Genomic DNA, 11,182 nt, shown 5'->3' on the forward strand with positions numbered 1-11,182 from the left:
ATGTAACAAATATTGTAGTGGCGTCCTATGCAACAAATGTTTATATTGTAGTGGTGTCCTATGTAACAAATATTGTAGTGGTGTCCTATGTAACAAATGTTTATATTGTAGTGGTGTCCTATGTAACAAATATTGTAGTGGTGTCCTATGTAACAAATGTTTATATTGTAGTGGTGTCCTATGTAACAAATATTGTAGTGGTGTCCTATGTAACAAATGTTTATATTGTAGTGGTGTCCTGTGTAACAAATGTTTATATTGTAGTGGTGTCCTATGTAACAAATGTTTATATTGTAGTGGTGTCCTATGTAACAAATGTTTAAATTGTAGTGGTGTCCTATGTAACAAATGTTTAAATTGTAGTGGTGTCCTATGTAACAAATGTTTATATTGTAGTGGTGTCCTATGTAACAAATGTTTAAATTGTAGTGGTGTCCTATGTAACAAATGTTTATATTGTAGTGGTGTCCTATGCAACAAATGTTTATATTGTAGTGGTGTCCTATGTAACAAATATTGTAGTGGCGTCCTATGCAACAAATGTTTATATTGTAGTTGTGTCCTATGTAACAAATATTGTAGTGGTGTCCTATGTAACAGATGTTTATATTGTAGTGGTGTCCTATGTAACAAATATTGTAGTGGTGTCCTATGTAACAAATGTTTATATTGTAGTGGTGTCCTATGTAACAAATATTGTAGTGGTGTCCTATGTAACAAATATTGTAGTGGTGTCCTATGTAACAAATGTTTATATTGTAGTGGTGTCCTGTGTAACAAATGTTTATATTGTAGTGGTGTCCTATGTAACAAATGTTTATATTGTAGTGGTGTCCTATGTAACAAATGTTTAAATTGTAGTGGTGTCCTATGTAACAAATGTTTAAATTGTAGTGGTGTCCTATGTAACAAATGTTTATATTGTAGTGGTGTCCTATGTAACAAATGTTTAAATTGTAGTGGTGTCCTATGTAACAAATGTTTATATTGTAGTGGTGTCCTATGCAACAAATGTTTATATTGTAGTGGTGTCCTATGTAACAAATATTGTAGTGGCGTCCTATGCAACAAATGTTTATATTGTAGTTGTGTCCTATGTAACAAATATTGTAGTGGTGTCCTATGTAACAGATGTTTATATTGTAGTGGTGTCCTATGTAACAAATATTGTAGTGGTGTCCTATGTAACAAATGTTTATATTGTAGTGGTGTCCTATGTAACAAATGTTTATATTGTAGTGGTGTCCTATGTAACAAATATTGTAGTGGTGTCCTATGTAACAAATGTTTATATTGTAGTGGTGTCCTATGTAACAAATGTTTAAATTGTAGTGGTGTCCTATGTAACAAATGTTTATATTGTTGTGGTGTCCTATGTAACAAATGTTTATATTGTAGTGGTGTCCTGTGTAACAAATGTTTATATTGTAGTGGTGTCCTATGTAACAAATGTTTATATTGTAGTGGTGTCCTATGTAACAAATATTGTAGTGGTGTCCTATGTAACAAATGTTTATATTGTAGTGGTGTCCTATGTAACAAATGTTTATATTGTAGTGGTGTCCTATGTAACAAATATTGTAGTGGTGTCCTATGTAACAAATGTTTATATTGTAGTGGTGTCCTATGTAACAAATATTGTAGTGGTGTCCTATGTAACAAATGTTTATATTGTAGTGGTGTCCTATGTAACAAATGTTTATATTGTAGTGGTGTCCTGTGTAACAAATGTTTATATTGTAGTGGTGTCCTATGTAACAAATGTTTATATTGTAGTGGTGTCCTATGTAACAAATATTGTAGTGGTGTCCTATGTAACAAATGTTTATATTGTAGTGGTGTCCTATGTAACAAATGTTTATATTGTAGTGGTGTCCTATGTAACAAATATTGTAGTGGTGTCCTATGTAACAAATGTTTATATTGTAGTGGTGTCCTATGTAACAAATATTGTAGTGGTGTCCTATGTAACAAATGTTTATATTGTAGTGGTGTCCTATGTAACAAATGTTTATATTGTAGTGGTGTCCTGTGTAACAAATGTTTATATTGTAGTGGTGTCCTATGTAACAAATGTTTATATTGTAGTGGTGTCCTATGTAACAAATGTTTATATTGTAGTGGTGTCCTATGTAACCAATGTTTATATTGTAGTGGTGTCCTATGAAGTAACTGTAACTACTGGAGATGTTGCTGATGCAGGCACAGACATGAAGATATTAATGACAGTGTTTGGTTTAAAGGGGACATCTTCAGTCATAGAGTTTGAAAAAGGAGAAGATAGATTTGAGCGAGCAAAGACAAACCTCATCAAGGTAATCAAATTTCCAGAAGCTTGTTTTTTTTTTAAACTAATGTCTGGCTGTTAATTGTAATGCAATCTGCAGTTTTGTTTTTAATCAAGTGTTTGACAATGTAAGTATAGTTGGCCTATATAATATGACAAATATTTTATTCACAAGATGGAAATTGATGATGTTGCCCCAATAAAGAAAATCAGACTTGAATTAGCTGGTAAAGGAAGTCGGCCATGTTGGTTTTTAGAAAAGGTAAGCTATGTCAACAGTTTTTTCATTAGACCCTGGAAGTTTTTAACAAAAATCTGTTGAAAAGGTTTGTTTTATTTTTCAAATTTGAAGATCTTGTTATTTTCTTGACCTTGATGGCAAAACCTCCCTTTGTTTGAACCTGTAGTTGGAGTTGAGGAACATGGAAACAGGTGTTTTGTCTGTATTCAAACACAATGGTTGGATCGGTACAGGCAAAGATGGTGCCAAAAACCCAGTAGACATCCCAGCTACTGAGAGAGGCAAAGCTGTCCTTGATAGTGAGTTGTTTTATTTGACCAGCATTGTTTGTTCTTGGATAGTGAGTTGTTTTTTTTACAGTTATATATCCTTGCCAGTAAGCTTTTTTGGATCTGAGTAATCTGTCCTTGCTAGTAAGAGTAGTAATCTTTTCCTAAGAATTTGTTGACACGTCTGTTTTGTTTTTGTTAGAAACCTCATACAAGGTGTCCGTGAAGACATCAGATGTGAGTGGTGCTGGGACAGATGCCAATGTTTACATGATCATGTTTGGGGCTCTTGGAGACTCCGGAGAACTGCACCTGAAAGATTCCAATCAAAGCAAACCCTTCAAGAAGGGGCAGCTGGACAGCTTTGTTTTTAAAGAGATTTTAACTTTAGGTGAACTACACAAAGTTCGGGTCTGGCATGATAACAAAGGTGAGTTGCTGTTTGGTGTCACTTCACAAAGGTCATTTGCTGTGTGCATTAGTGTAATGTGCGATTTTAACTAATGCACTAGATATGACTTGACGCCACTACCATTACAAAAAGTGCTTCTATGGTTATAAAGATGAACAAAAGTGCCCTTATTTTTCCAAAAAGAAGAACATCTACCTCCCCCTATAACAAAATAGAATTTAATTTTAAAAAAATATTCTTTAACCCAAAGAGATGCCTAAAAGAAACCCTTCATGCAGACCACTTATAAAGTAAGATTAGACCAATACATTTGGCGGTAAAGTTAGTCTCTTATTACCTAGTAATAAAAGTATATATTTTCTATATAAATTGTATTTCGTTGGGTGGGTGGGGGGACTTTGCCCCCTTCTCGAAGACATGCAGACCACTTTTAAGATGAGACAAATAAATTAGGTGATAATGTTTAGTGTCTGTATTATCAAGTATCGATGACGTCATTATTGTGTATTTTTTTTTTTTTGGCATTGGCTTTTTAATTGTTTACTCTAGAATTAGTGATGTCATTTAATTGTGTGTACTTTTTCCACTTTTCCTATATGTTCCATGTGACGTCAGGGTCATGGGTAGTTACGTTTTCTTTAGAATGTGAAAGTTTTTATTTTGCTTGTGTTTTCTCTAGAGTAGAAAGGGAAACTATTATTAAAGATTTTCTATGCCCATTTTCAAAAGAATTTTAGACTTGTTTTTGCATTACAGTTGACTTGGCATTTTTGTGGTTTAGAATTTATTTTTAAAGAATCCGATATCTAATTATATTAAGTTGGATGTGAGTACTAAAATTAAAAATCTGATGACTATGTAGAGTCATAATTTTTCATTTAGAATTAGTAATGTTGGTGAGGCATTCAGATTTAGACTCAGATCATGTATTTGCACCATAGGCCCAAATAAAAACTGCTTCTGAAAATACCAAATTATATTTTCTTTGCGTTAAAACATTTCTCTATTTTATCAATTATATTTTGTGATTTTTAATAATCTTGTAAATGATGTGATGTGTGACAGGTGTGGTCTAAAAAAAGGTGTGGTTAGATGTGATGTGTGACAGGTGTGGTCTAACAAAGGTGTGGTTAGATGTGATGTGTGACAGGTGTGGTCTAACAAAGGTGTGTTTAGATATGTTTGCATGAAGGATGAACCTGCTAGCTGGAGTCTGAACATTTCAGGTCTGGGTGCTGCCTGGCATCTCTCTCAGATTGAGGTGGAGGATCAAACAACCAACAAAGTCTACACTTTTATCTGCGACAAGTGGCTGTCAACTAAAGATGACGACAAGCAGATCATACGAGAGTTGACCTGTCATGGCACTGGCAAGCCTGACTCAGCCCGCAGCAGTGGTAAAGACAAGACAGGTACGTATTGCTGTTGTCACATTTTTGGGAACTGGGTGCATATTGGCTGTTGACACATTTTTGGGAATGTTCTTCTTGTCTACAGTGTTTGAAATAGAAGTGACAACAACTGACAAGCAAGAAGGGGGTACAATCCACAATGGCTGGCTAGTCCTTGAAGGGAAACTTGGCACCTCAAAAGTCTTTAGGCTAGAGAACAATGCACACAACAAGATACTCCGCAAGTTTGTACTGCTCTATTACATTGTTGTTTTACAATGACTTCCACATCTTACTGCTAGAAATAGATCTATTACAGTGTACAGTTGCACCATCAGTTTTTTTCTTTGAATGGACAGAAGTGTGTACGTATGATCTTGAAGTTTGTGTTTATCAGCAAGCAGACATGAGATTTTTTAGCCTCACTGCGGCAATGTTTTGACACAGTTGACTGTTTTAACTTCAGGGGAACTACCAATAATTTTTCTATAACTTCAGGGGAATTGCCAATAATTTTTCTATAACTTCAGTTGAACTAACAATAATTTTTCTATAACTTCAGTTGAACTACCAATAATTTTTCTATACCTTCAGGGGAACTACCAATAATTTTTCTATGCCGTCAAAGAATCTGGGTCAGCTTCAGAAGTGCATTGTTGGAGCTTACGAGCGAGAAGACAGACCACTGGACGATGCAGAAGGGAGAGCAGCCATGTGGCACTGCCATGAAATAGTTGTTACTGACACATCCACTGGCATTAGGTAGGTCATGTAGATATCTGTCCAAATGTTTTTCATTGAGTAAACATTTAGGGACAGTTTAAAACTGTATAAGTTTACCCTGAGTGAGGTATATTTCTGTTGTAGATATGTTTTCCCGTGCAAGCAGTGGATCAACATCCATAAGAACATTACAAAATCTGCTGGACAGGTGCTGACACCCCAGAAAGTAGAAGAGACTCAAGTCAGTTTAACACGTAGTAAGTTGCACTGTGCTCAGTACATTGTCTCATTTTCTGGGTATTGTATGTGTGTGGTGTCATATCTGTGAGTATTGTTTGTGTGTGATGTAATTTCTGTGGGTATTGTTTGTGGGATGTAATTTCTGTGGGTATTGTTTGTGTGGGATGTAATTTCTGTGGGTATTGTTTGTGGGATGTAATTTCTGTGGGTATTGTTTGTGTGTGATGTAATTTCTGTGGGTATTGTTTGTGTGGGATGTAATTTCTGTGGGTATTGTTTGTGGGATGTAATTTCTGTGGGTATTGTTTGTGGGATGTAATTTCTGTGGGTATTGTTTGTGGGATGTAATTTCTGTGGGTATTGTTTGTGGGATGTAATTTCTGTGGGTATTGTTTGTGGGATGTAATTTCTGTGGGTATTGTTTGTGTGTGATGTAATTTCTGTGGGTATTGTTTGTGTGGGATGTAATTTCTGTGGGTATTGTTTGTGGGATGTAATTTCTGTGGGTATTGTTTGTGTGGGATGTAATTTCTGTGGGTATTGTTTGTGGGATGTAATTTCTGTGGGTATTGTTTGTGTGTGATGTAATTTCTGTGGGTATTGTTTGTGTGGGATGTAATTTCTGTGGGTATTGTTTGTGGGATGTAATTTCTGTGGGTATTGTTTGTGGGATGTAATTTCTGTGGGTATTGTTTGTGTGTGATGTAATTTCTGTGGGTATTGTTTGTGGGATGTAATTTCTGTGGGTATTGTTTGTGGGATGTAATTTCTGTGGGTATTGTTTGTGTGTGATGTAATTTCTGTGGGTATTGTTTGTGTGTGATGTAATTTCTGTGGGTATTGTTTGTGGGATGTAATTTCTGTGGGTATTGTTTGTGTGTGATGTAATTTCTGTGGGTATTGTTTGTGGGATGTAATTTCTGTGGGTATTGTTTGTGGGATGTAATTTCTGTGGGTATTGTTTGTGTGTGATGTAATTTCTGTGGGTATTGTTTGTGTGTGATGTAATTTCTGTGGGTATTGTTTGTGGGATGTAATTTCTGTGGGTATTGTTTGTGTGTGATGTAATTTCTGTGGGTATTGTTTGTGGTATGTAATTTCTGTGGGTATTGTTTGTGTGTGATGTAATTTCTGTGGGTATTGTTTGTGTGTGATGTAATTTCTGTGGGTATTGTTTGTGTGTGATGTAATTTCTGTGGGTATTGTTTGTGGGATGTAATTTCTGTGGGTATTGTTTGTGTGTGATGTAATTTCTGTGGGTATTGTTTGTGTGTGATGTAATTTCTGTGGGTATTGTTTGTGTGTGATGTAATTTCTGTGGGTATTGTTTGTGTGTGATGTCATATCTGTGGGTATTGTTTGTGTGTGATGTAATTTCTGTGGGTATTGTTTGTGTGTGATGTAATTTCTGTGGGTATTGTTTGTGTGTGATGTAATTTCTGTGGGTATTGTTTGTGTGTGATGTAATTTCTGTGGGTATTGTTTGTGTGTGATGTAATTTCTGTGGGTATTGTTTGTGTGTGATGTCATATCTGTGGGTATTGTTTGTGGGATGTAATTTCTGTGGGTATTGTTTGTGTGGGATGTAATTTCTGTGGGTATTGTTTGTGTGTGATGTAATTTCTGTGGGTATTGTTTGTGTGTGATGTAATTTCTGTGGGTATTGTTTGTGTGTGATGTAATTTCTGTGGGTATTGTTTGTGTGTGATGTAATTTCTGTGGGTATTGTTTGTGTGTGATGTCATATCTGTGGGTATTGTTTGTGTGATGTAATTTCTGTGGGTATTGTTTGTGTGTGATGTAATTTCTGTGGGTATTGTTTGTGTGTGATGTAATTTCTGTGGGTATTGTTTGTGGGATGTAATTTCTGTGGGTATTGTTTGTGTGTGATGTAATTTCTGTGGGTATTGTTTGTGTGGGATGTAATTTCTGTGGGTATTGTTTGTGTGTGATGTAATTTCTGTGGGTATTGTTTGTGTGTGATGTAATTTCTGTGGGTATTGTTTGTGTGGGATGTAATTTCTGTGGGTATTGTTTGTGGGATGTAATTTCTGTGGGTATTGTTTGTGTGTGATGTAATTTCTGTGGGTATTGTTTGTGTGTGATGTAATTTCTGTGGGTATTGTTTGTGTGTGATGTAATTTCTGTGGGTATTGTTTGTGGGATGTAATTTCTGTGGGTATTGTTTGTGGGATGTAATTTCTGTGGGTATTGTTTGTGGGATGTAATTTCTGTGGGTATTGTTTATGTGTGATGTAATTTCTGTGGGTATTGTTTGTGTCAAATCTGTGCTGATATAAATTTGAATCATTTCTCTTAGCAAGTTTGCAACAGTACTTTAGATGCTCTGCATTTGACTTTTTAATTTCGACTTATTGTTTGCAAATTATTTGTCTGTTATGATATGGAGTGAGTAAATGTCTTTGTAAAACCAAATACTTCAGGTCTGGCACCAGTCAAGTATGAAGTGGTTGTTGTCACTGGCGATGAGAAGGGGGCAGGGACCAATGCTAACGTGTCTATCACCATCTTTGGCAGTAATGGCAACACAGGCAAACGACCTCTGACTAAACCACTGAAAAATCTGTTTGAGAAAAATCAGACTGATAAGTTTCAGCTAGAGGCTTTGGACTTGGGTAAGTGTTTTGTTAATGTTATAGTTTCACATTTTACTGGAGGCCCCGGGTAAGTGTTTTGTTAATGTTATAGTTTCACATTTTACTGGAGGCCCTGGGTAAGTGTTTTGTTAATGTTATAGTTTCACATTTTACTGGAGGCCCTGGGTAAGTGTTTTGTTAATGTTATAGTTTCACATTTTACTGGAGGCCCTGGGTAAGTGTTTTGTTAATGTTATAGTTTCACATTTTACTGGAGGCCCTGGGTAAGTGTTTTGTTAATGTTATAGTTTCACATTTTACTGGAGGCCCTGGGTAAGTGTTTTGTTAATGTTATAGTTTCACATTTTACTGGAGGCCCTGGGTAAGTGTTTTGTTAATGTTATAGTTTCACATTTTACTGGAGGCCCTGGGTAAGTGTTTTGTTAATGTTATAGTTTCACATTTTACTGGAGGCCCTGGGTAAGTGTTTTGTTAATGTTATAGTTTCACATTTTACTGGAGGCCCTGGGTAAGTGTTTTGCTTCCCTGTCTAGAGAAATTGTCCTTGTCTAAGATTCCAATGTATGGGGACTTGATGGTGACCTTGTGTTGACAGGTGAGCTGACCAAGGTAAAGATTGAACATGACAACAGTGGCTTCAGACCTGCCTGGTACCTGGACAGAGTTGAAGTGGTCAACATGGCCACCAATAAAATCTCCGTGTTCCCATGCAACAAGTGGCTGGCCAAGGACAAGGGTGACGGGGAACTTGCCAGAGAGTTGTATGTCAAGAATGACTAGTTTGACTGATTCAATTTGAGAGGATCAATTTTACTGCTAGAGTGCAACTGACAACATAAAATGTGATTGCCTAGATTAAATTCATAGGCTTTGACTAAGTTAGACTGCTGAATACACCTGGGATTTTGTTACATTTTTATGCCAGTGGCCCACATGTTTGGTGGAAATGCTGACACAGATAAATCCAATTGTTTTCTAAATACTTACTTATTTTGTATGCTTAGATTGGAATCAGGCATATTTATTAACTCTCCAATTTATTGATATTGATCTCTAAGAAACTATTAATTGTTCCAGCTTTAGAATATTTGTTGTTTTAAACTATTAAGACATATGATTGTTTGTATCATTATGTTGTTATTCATTTTTTAACGACCAACTGCCTTTGGATGTGAGTACTATTTTATTTTTGTGAATGCTCAATGTTTGGACCATGACGTAACTAGTCGTATTTTTTCTTGTCTCACATCCAAGCAGCTCTCTGCTACACATTACTTACAAATTGAGTTATGGTGAAATCATCTTTTATTGATTGATGGTACAAATGAAAGTCTGTGATTTGTGTTAGTCTATGATTTAAGGTGTTGATGGTACACCCCCTCATAGTTTACCTCAGGAAAGACCTTACCCTTCATGGGTTATTTTTAAAAATTTCTTGTGTTTTATGCCAACCCTTTCTTGTTTAAGCCTTATTGCTATTTATTTTTATAGGTTATTTATTCTCTTTTTACTTAGCATTGCCTTCATTTTATTTACTGTTGCCAGATATTCCATTATTGCTGTACATGATTAATTTTAATACAATGTCAACTGCAGCTGTTTATACTGGGTTTTTTTTCTGTAATTTGATAATTTATATTTAATTGTATGAAGCCTATGAACCAAGTCTGATCTAGACATGAAGCTAATGTTGCTGTTCACTTCTTCTGTGTGTATGATTGTGTAAGCTTCAGATGTAAATAAAGGACAATCATCACACTCATGAAAAAATTGTCTGGGTTAGCAAATGTATCAATTGTCTGAAAACATAAGGACCAAATTGTGAACTGTTACCATTTTTTTTACCACCAGTGAATTTTTAACTTTTATAACAAGCAAATACTGATCCTTAAAATTGTTCAAGAAGATTCCCATGTTAGATGTCCACTATTGAAAGTTTGTATAAAATGTCACCTAAATATGTCTGTCCAGTTTCAAGTGTTTATTGGCCAACTATTTCTTGTAATGGGGTCTACCTATTCATTCAATACTAAGTGCCAAACTTATAACATTGTAGGTTGGGGACTTGTTGTGATTTCATTTATAGAAACAAATGAGGTATCAAAAGTATCATATAAGACTGTATAGTTTCCATCCAAAACATGTGTAAACACAAATTGCTGGCTTGACTTTTTTTCAAAAATGATTGCACATCTTTTGTCTAATTGGATGTAAATTTGTTGCATCTAAGCTCATTTTTTTTTAGATATTTTCTCTTCTTCACCTGTCACTTATGTGTCCATTTACACCCATTTTATTCATGTATGTTGTATGACAACCTTATAGCACTCAGCAATATGTTGAAACATTTATCTATTAATCTGTTAGAATGCCTTATTTAATGATGATATTTACAAATACATTTTAAAACAAAAGCCTTCATGATTTCTTGCTTTTAATCACTTTGACAATTATTAAAGTTAATATTCTCCAAAAAAAGTGCTCATTGGGTATCCAAATGTCCAAACCTACTATGTTAGTTCAAAGAAAGCTAATCTACTTAATCACATAACATTTTCACCAACCTTGTACACACTAACATCTCCGCTCTTTCAATCTTGCAGGTTTAAAGATTTTTACACGAATTGAAGAAACAATAATTGCAGCCTTACGACTATTAAGTATTAAGAGGGTTAATAAAATCAAAGCAGCTGTATGCCTACAGACACTGGTATTGAGAGCAATCCATCCATTCCTAACACAATTTAAATAAACTGATAGACCACCCCTGTCCTGTTAGAGGAAACATGTAGCAGGTTACATAAAATACAAAAAATATAAACTTTTTACTAAGGAAGATAATGGAGACCCACGATTAAGGGAGTTCATTAATCATTATTACAATTTTAAATTGTGTAGCTTCCCCTGATCTTAAAACTACTTTGGTTTGCGTTATATTTAAACGCGTTGATAAAGTAGCATAGAGAAATAGTAACTTTCTTAAAAGAGAGGTAGAAATCTA

At 35.1% G+C, this 11,182-nt stretch overlaps 1 protein-coding gene across 3 annotated transcripts in view; it reads left to right on the top strand.

The window, feature by feature from the left end:
• LOC131937334 (lipoxygenase homology domain-containing protein 1) overlaps nucleotides 1–10,592 on the top strand; it is a 77,929-nt gene extending 67,337 nt beyond the window's left edge. For all 3 annotated transcript variants that reach the window (XM_059294648.1, XM_059294647.1, XM_059294649.1), the window contains 10 exons: nucleotides 2,155–2,315; nucleotides 2,463–2,549; nucleotides 2,695–2,827; nucleotides 3,000–3,227; nucleotides 4,436–4,621; nucleotides 4,707–4,845; nucleotides 5,195–5,362; nucleotides 5,468–5,580; nucleotides 8,008–8,199; nucleotides 8,777–10,592. In XM_059294648.1, the coding sequence (XP_059150631.1) occupies nucleotides 2,155–2,315; nucleotides 2,463–2,549; nucleotides 2,695–2,827; nucleotides 3,000–3,227; nucleotides 4,436–4,621; nucleotides 4,707–4,845; nucleotides 5,195–5,362; nucleotides 5,468–5,580; nucleotides 8,008–8,199; nucleotides 8,777–8,961 (1,592 nt within the window). In that variant the 3' untranslated portion in view covers nucleotides 8,962–10,592. The remainder of the gene's footprint in view (nucleotides 1–2,154; nucleotides 2,316–2,462; nucleotides 2,550–2,694; nucleotides 2,828–2,999; nucleotides 3,228–4,435; nucleotides 4,622–4,706; nucleotides 4,846–5,194; nucleotides 5,363–5,467; nucleotides 5,581–8,007; nucleotides 8,200–8,776) is intronic.
• The last annotated feature ends 590 nt before the right edge of the window (nucleotides 10,593–11,182 follow it).

This window comes from Physella acuta, unplaced genomic scaffold (genome assembly GCF_028476545.2).
Source record: "Physella acuta isolate Inbredline_101_S28 unplaced genomic scaffold, ASM2847654v3 ptg000208l, whole genome shotgun sequence".
NCBI classification, from domain to species: Eukaryota; Metazoa; Mollusca; class Gastropoda; family Physidae; genus Physella; species Physella acuta.